Source organism: Aotus nancymaae, unplaced genomic scaffold (assembly GCF_030222135.1).
Source record: "Aotus nancymaae isolate 86718 unplaced genomic scaffold, 86718_ANA_hifiasm-v0.15.2.pri h1tg000131l, whole genome shotgun sequence".
Classification (NCBI taxonomy): Eukaryota; Metazoa; Chordata; class Mammalia; order Primates; family Aotidae; genus Aotus; species Aotus nancymaae.
The window spans coordinates 2,323,112-2,337,140 of record NW_026988546.1 but is presented as its reverse complement, the minus strand read 5'-3'; the positions used below and the strand labels follow the sequence as shown (position 1 = coordinate 2,337,140).

Sequence of the window (14,029 nt, the reverse complement as noted above, 5' to 3'; positions counted from 1 at the left end):
TAAGTCCTTGTTCATATGTCACCTTCCCCAGGAGCTCTTCATTAACCACCAAATATAGAATCACAACACTCACCCTGACATTCTCAACCCCATTTGTGGCTTGATTTTTCTCTACAGCACTGTATCTGACATACTGCATATTTCACCTGTTTATTTCATTGCTTGTCTTTCTTCTTTAAGATGTAACCTCCATAAAGCAAGAATGTTCATCTGCTTGCTCGTAACATTAGACCAAAATATTACATACATGCAATGCAGCAGATGGGCAACAAAAATTTGTTTACTAAAAAATGAGATATTAAAATAAATGCATTTTTCTAGCTACTTTCTTTGCCCGAAATATGCTCATTTCATGAGCTGGTCTGAGATATTCCACTTCTTTTCTCTGCGGAAAGTGGAATAGCTCAGGTCAGCTCACGATATGTCAGTGTGCTAGCAAAAGCACAGGTCGAATCTTCTTGTCCCCAATATCAAATTATTTAACAAAAGTCTCACAAAATAAATTTTAAAACTACCTGGAAAATAAAAGCCATTTTCATCACATCTTGCAATAACCTTCTGTCCTTTGAGGGGATCTGGTCTTTTTGATTTGGTTCTCTTTGTTGGATTTCCTCGCAATTTCTGTTGCTGTCAAAGACAAAACAGTAATAATTGATGAAAAAAAGTGAATTCAGATAGTGTAAATGATACACACTGAGTAGTCTGGAGATATGACTTGGCTCTGTGTCCCCACCCAAATCTCACGTTGACTTGTAAGTTCCAGTGTTGGAGGTGGGGCCTGGTGAGAGGTTGGATCATGGGGGTATTTTAGCACCATTCTCCTAGTGCTGTTCTCATGATAAAGTTCCCAAAAGATCTGGTGGTTTGAAAGTGTGTGGCACCTCCCCTTTCACTCTCTCTCATTCTGGCCATGTGAAGATGTGCTTGCTTCCCCTTCGCCTTCTTCCATGAATGTAAGTTTCCTGGGGCTTCCCAAGTTATGCCTCCTGTACAGCCTGTGAACTGTGAGTCAATTAAACCTCTTTTCTTCATAAATTACCAGTCTCAGGTAGTTCTTTATAGCAATGTGAAAGCAGACTAATATACCTGAAATTTTCTACTGAGAAACACATTATAGAAGAACTCTAGAATATCCCTGTACTATACACATACTTTGGAGCACTTTCTACTTTATGTTAATTAAATATTACTATTTTGGCAAGGGCAATTTCTGCCCTCCACAATTTTTATACTTTAGTTCAAGGTACAAGGAGAACTGAATGAGTAATTAAAGAAAAGGGAAATAAAGAAAAATTATATATACAACTAGAATTCTTTGACAGTCTCGAAGCTGGAGAGCAAAGACTACACCAGCACCATGACCAGCACTGCTGCCCTGCTGGAATAGTGATAAGTAAAGGGGCCCTTCAATAGGAAAGTCCACTAGCAACTTTGAGAGAGAGAGGCACTGAAACATAGTGGTTTACAGAAATCCAATATCCCAGCCCACCTCTTCAGGACAAAGGAAAACCTTTGTGATCACTGTCAACAAAGAAGAAAGAAGTCCATGAGCTGAGATTGGCTAATAAATGAATTCTCTTCATTCCTTATATCTTTTGGTTGATGCAACAGTGAATGCTAGAAGTCAGTGGGGCAGAGCTTTCCAAGTTCTGAGAGAAAATAACTTTCAATCTAGAATTCTGAACCCAGGCAAACTATCAATCAAGTGGAAAAATAGACATTTCTGGTCATATCCCTAAGTAGAAACTTTCCCTTCCCATTCATCCTACCTTAGGAAGTTACTTGAAAATGTACTTTTCCAGGAAGAATGACATGTCTGCATAGGTCATAGACAGCAGGAAGTCTCCCAGGAGAAAAGAGGACTTAGAAATCTTAGAAATATATGCATACATATATACAAGAATGCATATATATATCATATGCAAAAGTAGCTATTCAAACAAGTAGGATAATTTTAAATACTGAGGGAGAAAAGGTAAAGAAATCCTTTTGCTTGATGCTATTAACATTCTTCAACTGGCCAGCATATCACATAGGACCTTAAGGAGGTCCTGAACTGTGACTTGTCCCAGTATTTAACAATATTTATCCAATCAGAATAATACAAATACTTTTTCATGTTCTTTTAAATGAAAAATTTTCAACATGTACTATGAACCTTTGGAAAGAGTACAACATTGACAACACAAAGGTTTAAGTGCAGCTCTTAGACTATTGGAATGAAAGGGGAAAGAAAAACCATAGCTATTACCACTATGTGAACTCAGGAATTGAAGAAGTTATGAATCTTGACAGATCAAGAAGTAAAGACTTATGTATATTAAATAAAATGTTACAAATGCAGCCAATAGAATAAAGGATAATGTAAATATCCAATATTAGGAGCAGGAGATAAAGAGGGGAGGGATGAGAGTAAAATTATCATTTTTTTCATACAGTGGAATAAAAAATTTAAATATAATAAATCATAAAATAGAGAAATATGTGAAACATGTACTATAATAAAAATTAATAATTAATCTGGAAATCTCACAGAGGAAAGAGAGGGAGCAGAGAATGACTTTATTTTCTATATGAATGAATCAAAATCCTGGACTACTCCTAAGATACATATGTACAGAAAACATTCAAAGCAGCACAGCAAAGGCTTTGAGAACTGAACTACAATGTAAACTGTTGTCCAAGTCCCAGATTACCAGTACAAACCTTGAACAATACACGCAGACTTAAGCTGTGAGTAGCACAACCTTCTAAAACTGGACTGACATGGAAACCACTGCCCATAGATGGTAAGGCAGAGCTTGCAGTCTAAACCTAACCAAATCTGATAGAAAAAAAAATTAAATCTCCTTCAGTGAATTTAAACAGGATCCAGAATATTAAAACATAATATTCAAAATGTCCATTATATAATAAAAAATGCAACAGACAAAAAAGCAAGCAAATATGACCAATTCTCAAGGTAAAAGGTAATCAATAGCTTCCAAAATTGAGAAGATTCGATATTGGAATGGTCACATAAAGACCTTAAACTAGCAATTACAACCATAGTCTATGAGGTAGAGGGTAAATACTCTTGAAACAAATGGCAAGGTAATTTTTCATTTCAGCACAGAAATAAGAACTATTAAATACAAATGGAAATTTTAGAAGTAAAATATATAGTACCTGGAAGGATTCAGTAGTAGAAATGACAGAATTGATACAACAGAGAAAAGAGACAGTGTACTCTAAGATGAAACAGTAGAATGTATCCAATTTGAAGAATACAGAGAAAAGGGATCTTTAACAATGAACAAGATTCTTTTCCTGTTACAGATAATTTTTTCAAAGACCAGCTCAGTTATAACCTTTCCGGAAAGATGTCACTCCCAGGAAATTTCAGAAAAAGAAGGAAAAGATTGCTTTGTTATTTCCAAATGGCACTACATGAATTAAAGTTGGAGTTAATGTCATGGCTGTGTTTACTACATGCAGAAACCAGTAGCATCATTTTGATTTGTAAAGTCCAGCTCTAAAGTTCCATTTCTTTATGCTTGATGACTGACCATTAATAGAAATATCCAATCCCTATTCATCTCTCCAAAATCCCCCATAGGCTTCATTCCATCATCCAAAATAGTCATTATTTTTAATTCCCAGTCAATTTGAGGACAAATGTTCTTGTAAAATATATTTAAAATGAATTACTAGAAAAATGAAATAGCAGAGAAAGAGTTTGAGTTCTAAATAAAATCTATTTAAGAATTCTGAAAAGCAAACATGTAGTGGTAAAAAGGTTGGGAAAGAAGACAAGAATTCAAAGTACCACCAAGCTAGTGGTGGATCTACCATTTATTCCCTCTAGTGTCTCCTGGCCTGGTTCAAAAGCCAGAAGTAGGTACAAGGGTCCAGACAGAGAGAGCACTAGGAGAATCCTAGAGTTCTAGATTAAAAAATGGGAAAAGGAAATCCTAACACTCAGAAAGAATACAAAAATTGTCCTCTCTTTTTATTCTCCATTCTCACACCTCAGTCCCCAAGCAATTGTGTGGCAGTGCAGCAATGTTGTGAGTCCAAAACTCTGAAGGAGGATAATCTTTCTGTCTGATTAGCAGCATGGTGATTTCAAGAAGGTGGAGTGCAATCCCATTGTTCTCTCTCTCTCTCTCTCTCCCTTTCACTCTCCACTCTCTGTCTGGCTCCAGATGCAAACACAATAAATAGAAACCACAGAGCTGGGAATATATTAATAATCCCAGATTTCTGGCTGGGGAACTGAAAAGAAAAGCCTAGGGAAGTAGAAATTACTGGAAAGATCATTGATATAGAAAAGGGAAGGCGAAGCACTAACCCAGCACCAAAACAGACAAATATATCACAAGAAAAGGACACCACAGACCTATATTCCCCATGAATGTAGATGCAAAATCCATAAGAAAATACAGCAAATAAATCCAGTAACATATAAGAAGGATTATACTCAATAGCCAAGTCGGATTTGTCCCAGGAATGCAACACTGGTTTAACACTCATATTAGTGGAACAAAAGATAACAATTAATGTAATATACCATGTTAATAGGATAAAGGATAAAATCACATAGTTGTTTCAATGCATGGAGAAGGAGTATTTGACAAAATCCAACACCCTTTTATGATAAAAACTCAACAAACCAGGAATAGAAGAAAACATTCTCAATTTGAGGAAAGACATCTATGACAAGCCTACAGTAAACATGATATCCAGTTTAGAAAAACTAGATGACTTACCCTTAAGATCAGAAACAAAGTAAGGCACTCTCAGCACTTCTATTCAACATTGTATTTGAGGTTCTAGCCAGTATTATCAGGCATAAATAAATAAATAAATGTCTCCAGAATGGAACAAATAAAACTGTCATTATTTGTAAATGACATGATTCTATATTTGAAAATTCTAGGGAATTCACCCAAAAGCTACTAGAATTAATTAACAAATTTATCAAGATGTCATGTTACAAGACAAATGTACCAAAAAAAATCAACTGTATTTCTAGGTATTAGTAATGAATACTCTGAAAATAAAATTAAGAAAAAATTTTATTTATATTAGCATCAAAAAAGAATATATTTAGTAATAAAATTATCAAAATAAGTGGAAGATTTATACATTCAAAACTAAAAAAAAAATCATTGAGAGAAATCGAAGATCTAATAAATAAACTGACATACCATGTTTGTGGATTGGAAGACTTGATATTATTAAGATAGTCATTTTTCCCCAAACTGATATATAGACATTATAATTTATATTAAAATACCAGCAAGTTTTTTGTTTGCTTGTTTTTGGATTCTCTTTTTGTTGTTATTACAGAAATTGACAAGTTGAACCTAAAATTTACATATGTAAAAATAGAGGGCCCAGAGGACCGAAAAAAGTTTTAAAAAAAAACAAGGAGGAGTTCCAAGATGGTCAGTTAGATCCAGCTCAGGATTGCAGCTCCTAGTGAAAGTGCAGAGGGTGAGCGGATGCTGCATTTCCAGACGGATTTTTATTGCCCACAGACAAGGAGATTCGCAGGCGGAGGAGACCCATGGGTCGCCAGCACGGCTGTTTGGGCCGGTGCAGCTGTTTTGCCTGTGCCAGGCACAGCCACTCCCAGTGCAGAGTAAACGGGACTGTGTTCCCACTTAGCCAGCAAAGGGGGGCTGAAACAGGGAGCCAAGTCAAGAGATTCCTGGGCAAAAAAAGTGCCACGAATCTCAGATCCGTGGTTTCAGTGGCGCAGTGGGTCGCTGCACAGGAAATCAAACAGATCCTGGTGCCTATTCAACAGGCAACCAGGACACCTGGGAGAGGGCTGACTGTTCAATGAAAAAATAAAAGGCTCTGAGGCAGGGAGCCAGGAGATCAGGCCTGGCTGGTCCCACCCCCACAAAAACAAAAACAAAAACAAAAAAACAGCAATTGGAAATGCTCGGGGTTGAGAGTTTCACAGCAAGCACAGCAGGGCCCGGGATGGTCCAGCTCTGTGGGGGAGGGGCATCCACCATTACTCAGGCAGCCTACCATTGCTGCAGCAACCCGCCATTACAGGGAAAGTCCGTGATTACAGAAGCAGGCCAACATTACGGAAGCAGCTCTAACTACACCCATAAAAACAGGACTGCAGGGAAGTTCACATGGCAGCTGGGTGGAGCCCACAGCAGCTCAGCGAAGCCTCTGCAGACTGAGAGTGACTAGGCTGCCTCCTTGTGGGCAGGGCAGCCCTGAAGAAAAAAAAAGGTAGCAGTACAGCAGAAACTCATAAAGCCCTAACTCCCTGGGACAGAACACCTGGAGAAAAAAAAGGGGGGGTTTATGAGTTCTACTGCTGCTACCGACTTAAATTTACCAGCACAGCAGCTCTGAATGAACAACGGGGCTCACAGCTCAGCACCTGAGCTAATATAAAGGACTGTTTCCTCAAGCAGCTCCCGACCGCCGTATATCCAAACAGTCACCTCATAAAGGAGAGCTCGGACTGATATTTGGCAGGTATCCTTCTGGGACAAAGCAGAAAAAGAAACCGGTAGCAACCTTTACTGTTTGGCAGCTGCTGCAAGTGATCCCCAGGCAAGCAGGGCCTGGAGTGGACCTCAGCAGTCCTACAGCAGAGAGGCCAGACAGTTAAAAGGAAAACTAATAAACAGAAATAACTTCATCAACAACAAACAGAACCTCCACTCAGAGACCCAATCAGAAAGTCAACAACTACAAAGCTGACAGGTGGATAAATCCACAAAGATGGGAAGAAACCAGCGCAAAAAGGATGAAAACACCCAAAACCAGAACACCTCTCCTCCTGCAAGGTATCACAACTCCTCACCAGCAAGGGAACAAGACTGGATGGAGAATGAGTGTGATGAAATGACAGAATCAGCCTTCAGAAAGTGGGCAATAAGATACTTCCGTGAGCTAAAAGAACATGTTCTAACCCAATGCAAAGAAACTAAGAACCTTGAAAAAAGATTTGACGAAATGCTAACGAGAATGGACAACTTAGAGAGGAATATAAGTGAATTGATGGAGCTGAAAAACACAACACGAGAACTTCACGAAGCATGCACAAGTTTCAACAGCAGAATTGACCAAGCAGAAGAAAGGATATCAGAGGTCGAAGATCAACTCAATGAAATAAAATGATAAGGCAAGATTAGAGAAAACAGGGTAAAAAGGAATGAACAGAGTCAACAAGAAATATGGGACTATGTGAAAAGACCTAATCTACATTTGATAGGTGTACCTGAATGTGACGAAGAGAATGCATCCAAGCTGGAAAATACTCTTCAGGATATTATCCAGGAAAACTTCCCCAACCTAGCAAGGCAGGCCAATATTCAAGTCCAGGAAATACAGAGAACACCACAAAGATATTCCTCTAGAAGAGCAACCCCAAGGCACATAATCGTCAGATTCACCAGGGTTGAAACGAAGGAGAAAATGCTAAGGGCAGCCAGAGAGAAAGGTCGGATTACCCACAAAGGGAAGCCCATCAGACTCACAGCACATCTCTCAGCAGAAACCCTATAAGCCTGAAGAGAGTGGGGGCCAATATTCAACATCCTTAAAGAAAAGAACTTTCAACCCAGAATTTCATATCCAGTCAAACTAAGCTTCATAAGTGAAGAAAAAATAAAATCTTTTGTGAATAAGCAAGTACTCAGAGATTTCATCACCACCAGACCAGCTTTATAAGAGCTCCTGAAAGAGGCACTACACATAGAAAAGAACAATCAGTACCAGCCACTCCAAAAACACATGAAATGGTAAAGAGCATCAACACAATGAAGAATCTGCATCAACCAACAGGCAAAACAGCCAGCTAGCATCAAAATGGCAGGATCAAATTCACACATAACAATATTAACCCTAAACATAAATGGACTAAATGCCCCTATCAAAAGACACAGACTGGCAAATTGGATAAAAAGCCAAAACCCATCAGTGTGCTGTATCCAGGAAACCCATCTCACATGCAAGGATACACAAAGGCTCAAAATAAAGGGATGAAAGAAGACTTACCAAGCAAATGGAGAGAAAAAAAAAGCAGGACTTGCAATTCTCATCTCTGATAAAATAGACTTTAAAGCAACAAAGATCAAAAGAGACAAAGAAGGACATTACATAATGCTAAAAGGATCAATGCCACAAGAAGAGCTAACAATCCTAAATATATATGCACCCAATACAGGAGCACCCAGATACATAAGGCAAGTTCTTAATGACTTACAAAGAGACCTAGACTCCCACACAATAATAGTGGGAGACTTCAACACATCATTGTCAATATTAGACAGATCGACAAGACAGAAAATTAACAAGGATATCCAGGACTTGAACTCAGACATGGGCCAAGCAAACCTAATAAACATTTACAGAACTCTCCACCCCAAATTCACAGAATATACGTTCTTCTCAGCACCATATCACACCTACTCTAAAATTGACCACATAATTGGAAGTAAATCACTCCTCAGCAAATGCAAAACAACAGAAACCATAACAAACAGTCTCTCAGACCACAGTGCAATCAAGTTAGAACTCAGAATTCAGAAACCAACCCAGAACCGCACAGCTTCATGGAAATGAACAACTTTCTCTTGAATGTTGACTGGATAAACACTGAAATAAAGGCAGAAATAAAGATGTTCTTAGAAACCAACGAGAATGAAAACACCACATACCACAATCTCTGGGACACATTTAAAGCAGTCTCTAGAAGAAAATATATAGCAATAAGTGCCCACATGAGAAACAAGGAGAGATCTAAAATTGACACCCTATCATCAAAATCGAAAGAGCTAGAGGAGCAAGATCAAAAAAACTCAAAACCTAGCATAAGGCAAGAAATAACTAAGATCAAAGCAGAATTGAAGGAGATAGAGACACGAAAAACCCTTCAAAAAATCAATAAATCCAGGAGCTGGTTTTTTGAAAAGATCAACAAAATAGACAGACCACTAGCCAGATTAATAAAAAAGAAAAGAGAGAATAACCAAATAGATGCAATAAAAAATGATAAAGGGGATATCACCACAGATTCCACAGAAATTCAAACCATCATCAGAGATTATTACAAACAACTCTATGCACATAAACTAGAAAACCTGGAAGAAATGGATAAATTCCTGGACAGTTGCCTCCTCCCAAGCCTGAACCAGGAAGAAGTCAAAACCCTGAATAGACCAATAACAAGGTCTGAAGTCGAGGCAGCAATTAAGAGCCTACCACCCAAAGAAAGCCCAGGTCCAGATGGGTTCACAGCTGAATTCTACCAGACATACAAAGAGGAACTGGTACCATTCCTTCTGAAACTATTCCAAATAATCCAAAAAGAGGGAATCCTTCCCAAATCATTTTATGAGATCAACATTATCCTGATACGAAAACCCGGCAGAGACTCAACAAGAAAAGAAAACTACAGGCCAATATCCATGATGAACATAGATGCAAAAATCTTCAATAAAATACTGGCAAGCCGATTGCAACAGCACATCAAAAAGCTTATCCACCATGATCAAGTAGGATTCACCTGGGGATGCAAGGCTGGTTCCACATATGCAAGTCTATAAATGTAATTCACCACATAAACAGAACCAAAGACAAAAACCACATGATTATCTCAATTGATGCAGAGAAGGCCTTCGACAAAATTCAACAGCCCTTTACGCTAAAAACCCTCAATAAACTAGGTATCGAGGGAACGTATCTCAAAATAATAAAAGCTATTTATGACAAACCGACAGTCAATATCATACTGAATGAGCAAAAACTGGAAGCATTCCTTTTGAAATCTGGCACTAGACAAGGATTCCGCCTCTCACCACTCCTATTCAATATAGTACTGGAAGTTCTAGCCAGAGCAATCAGGCAAGAAAAAGAAATAAAGGGTATTCAATTAGGAAAGGAGGAAGTCAAATTGTCTCTATTTGCAGATGACATGATTGTATATCTAGAAGACCCCATCATCTCAGCCCAAAATCTCCTGAAACTGATAAGCAACTTCAGCAAAGTCTCAGGATACAAAATCAATGTGCAAAAATCACAAGCATTCCTATACACCAATAACAGACTTAAAGAGAGCCAAATCAAGAATGAACTGCCATTCACAATTGCTACAAAGAGAATAAAATACCTAGGAATACAACTAACAAGGAACGTAAAGGACCTCTTCAAGGAGAAGTACAAACCACTGCTCAACGAAATAAGAGAGGACACAAACAGATGGAGAAACATTCCATGTTCATGGTTAGGAACAATCAATATTGTGAAAATGGCCATACTGCCCAAAGTAATTTACAGATTCAACGCTATCCCCATCAAGCTACCAATGACCTTCTTCACAGAACTGGAAAAAACCACCTTAAACTTCATATGGAACCAAAAGAGAGTCTGCATAGCCAAGTCAATTCTAAGCAAAAAGAACAAAGCGGGAGGCATCACACTACCGGACATTAAACTATACTACAAGGCTACAGTAATCAAAACAGCATGGTACTGGTACCAAAACAGAGATATAGACCAATGGAACAGAACAGAGGTGTCGGAGGCAACACAACATATCTACAACCACCCGATCGTTGACAAACCTGATAAAAACAAGCAATGGGTGTAAGGCCAGCTGCCTCACCGGGAGCTAAATGGACACACTTATCTCTCCCCATGCTGGCCTTTCCATGCTGACACACTTATCTCTCCCCGTGCTGGCATCTCCATGCTGGCCTCTCTATGCTGGCTCCCCACACCCTCTCCTATCTGGTCTCTCTATGCAGGCTCCACACACCCACTCCTGCATTCCTCACGAGTGAGGAATTTAAAAAGCCCACCAAAGATTTGTCCAACAGCAGCTTAACATTGACCTCCCCAGACGGTCAGCCCACCAGTAGTCCCGCCTGGCAACCAATGGCAGCTCACCCCATCAGCACCTTGACTTCCCCTCACCAATGAAACTCTCTGCTCTTTGTTTCCCTAGTAATCAATCAAACCCCCTCAACAATGAAACTCACCAATGAAACTGTCTGCTCTTTGTTTCCCTAATAATCAATCAACCCTCCTCACCAATGAAACTGTCTGCTCTTTGTTTCCCTAAAGACCAATCAATTACCTCCACTCCCTATAAAACCCCACACCCTGAGAAGCCCAGTGTGACTTCTCTGGCCCCTTCCCGGACCACAGAACCTCACCCGGGAGCTGAATAAATTAGATTCTCATTTTCTCACACTGGCCTCAGTTTCCTCATTTTAACTTGGCAATATACCTTACAGCTGGTGCCGAAACCTAGGAGGGGTTGTGAGACCCCTCCAAAGGGGGAAACCGACTCCTCCACCTGAAGCTGGACCAGGGAGCCACTCCACTGCAAGGTAAGACTTCTGTTGCCCATAGCCTCTCCCGCTGCCTGCCTCTGGACTCCCTGTCTGTAACTGCGGCCACGTCAGGGACTCCTCCCTGCTGTGGGCCCAGGGCCCTGGTTCTGTTCTGAGGAACTGAGTGTAGAGGAGATGTCCCTATGCTCTTGTCTTCCCCCTGTAAGGGGTCTGCAGAGGGTCAGGAACCTGAGGGAGATGTCCCCTTCTTCCTGAACCCTCTCCGGTGTCCAGTAGTGCCATCCGGGATGCCTACTGGTCATCTCGCAACAGCAGGTGAGGCTTGGGTGACCAGAAGCTCTGTTTACTCCTCCAGGCCCTTAAGGCCTGGATTCGACCTTGGCTCCTAACCCCAAAACTCACCCTTTGGCAAGTCAGCTCCCATTTAAATATTTTCAGTTTCTCTTTCTGTTTCTCCTTCTGTTCCCGAGTGAGTGTGTGAGTGAGTTTTTTCCCTTCCAGTAAAATTGTATCCTGCTTTGCAAGTTTTATAAGTTTACAAATTCTTGTATTCTTGTTCTCTATTGCTAATAACTGTAAGTTTCTACAGTGAAGGTCATAAAAATGCCCAAGCAGGCAGGACTCTAGCTTTCTAAACACTGTATCAAAAAGAAATAGATAAGGCCTGTGCTAAAATCCTTGAGCTCTACAGATAGCAAACATCTGGGTCACATAGCAACTGTCACATGTAAGCCTAAGTTAGGTACCTATTGCTGCTTAATGAATTGCCTTTGTTCTACACCTGCAAACTTGTTTTAGTGCCACTGTGTACTTCATGTATAAAAAGCCAAGCGCTGTCTTTGTTAAGTGCTTAATATTAAGATGCTAATCTGCTAAGCCGGTAGCCACCTTAATAAAATCCTCCTGTTTCACAAAAAGAAGAAAGAAAAAAAAGAAAAGAAAAGAAAAGAAAAAATCATGGGTAACCAGAAATTCCACCCAAACCCTAAGTCACCATTGGGATGCCTAGTTCTAAACCTACCCAAGCTGGGCCTCTCTATAAAAAAGAAAAGGCTACTCTTCCTCTCCACTGTAGCCTGGCCACAGTATCCGCTAAACAACCAGTCCAAGTGGCCTCCAGAGGGCACACTTAACTTTAATGTCCTCACTAATTTAAACAATTTTTGCCAAAGGAATGGCAAGTGGGCCAAGGTTCCCTACATCCAAGCATTCTGGTATCTCTGCACCCACCCCAACCTCTGTTCTTCTTGTACTACGGCTCAGGTGCTCCTAGCAAAGGACTTACCCAAACAGCCTTCAGCCCCACAAGCGACCTCCTCCTCCTCCTTCTCTAATCCCGACTTGCCTGAAAAACTCTCCCTACCCCCAACCTGACCTAATAATCCTCCACCCTATGCAGAACCCCAAACCCCTCCCGCTTCCCCAGGTCTTAACCTCTCCGGTCAGCACCCACACTCACTCACACAGCGCTCCCACCAATAGGGCTTCCCCCTTTGTCCCCTCTATACCGAATCTCAAATCCCTTCTGCTCCTCCCCTTTCAAAATCCCAGCCACCTCCTGCCCTCCCAAGTCCTAATGTAACCCCACCCACTAGTGCTCACATTTGCCTGCACGGTGCGTCCACTGATGAGAACTCCCTCCTTTGTCCTCTCTGTAAGATGGCTGGAACGGAGGGTGTAGTCCAGGTACACGTTCCTTTCTCTCTCTCTAACTTGTCCACCATTAAAAAATGCCTAAGGTCATTCTCCACCAATCCTACTGTTTATACTAAAGAATTTCCCTATTTCACTCAAGCCTATAACTTAACCTAGCACAACATTTATGTAATTCTGTCCTCTGCCCTTACTCCTAATAAAAATAACCGCCGCTGCCAAGACCAAATGCTGCAGTAACTCCTAGCGGACATGCAAGGCGCAGCTCATAAGGTAGTTAATTATAATAAGCTGCATGAAATAACCCAGGGTCCTACTGAAAACCCAGCTGCCTTCCTTAACCAATTAACCAAAGCTATAGTCCTACATACCCAAGTAGACCAAGACTCCCCAGCCACAACCACCCTCCTAGCAGCCCATTTTATCTCTCAGTCAGCACCAAACATTAAAAAAACAAAAAAACAAAAAAAAAAAACTAAAAAAAGCAGAGGAGGGCCCCCAAACTCCCATACGAGACCTGGTAAACTTGGCATTTAAAGTTTTTCATGGCCGGGAGGAAAAGACTAAGGCCGTCCGCCAGACCCATTTACAGCAACGGGTAAGCCTCCAAACCCAAGCTATCGTAGCGGCCCTAAGGCTGGCAGCGTGCCCAGCATCTGGTGGGGGAAACTCCTCAAAGTTCCTCCAAAAAGGTCCCCTAGGACCTGCCCAGACTGCTTCAAAGGTCCCTCCCGGGCCCTGCTTCAAATGTGGCCAAGGGAGACACTGGGCCTGGCAGTGCCCCTGTCCATGTCCACCTCCCAGACCCTGTCCAATCTGTAAATGAACTGGACACTAGAAGGTAGGCTGCCCATTCTGGACTACAGGCTCACCCCCTGCATCTCCATGTGAGGGGCAAGCCAGTCCAAAGGATGCAGTCCCTTCACTTGAACTCCTTGGCCTCATAGATGATTGATGCAGCCCGAACTCGGAGACCCCCATCACCCTTGCTGAGCCCAGGGTAACACTATGAAGAGCGGGTAAGTCCATTTCCTTCTTAATGGACATGG

General features: G+C 40.9%; 1 protein-coding gene across 1 annotated transcript in view; it reads right to left on the bottom strand.

Moving 5' to 3' along the window:
* The window catches only part of VWA3B (von Willebrand factor A domain containing 3B), a 264,931-nt gene that overhangs the window by 20,670 nt on the left and 230,232 nt on the right, over positions 1 to 14,029 (bottom strand). The window contains exon 22 of the mRNA XM_064371448.1: positions 516 to 627. Within this exon, the coding sequence (XP_064227518.1) occupies positions 516 to 627 (112 nt within the window). The remainder of the gene's footprint in view (positions 1 to 515; positions 628 to 14,029) is intronic.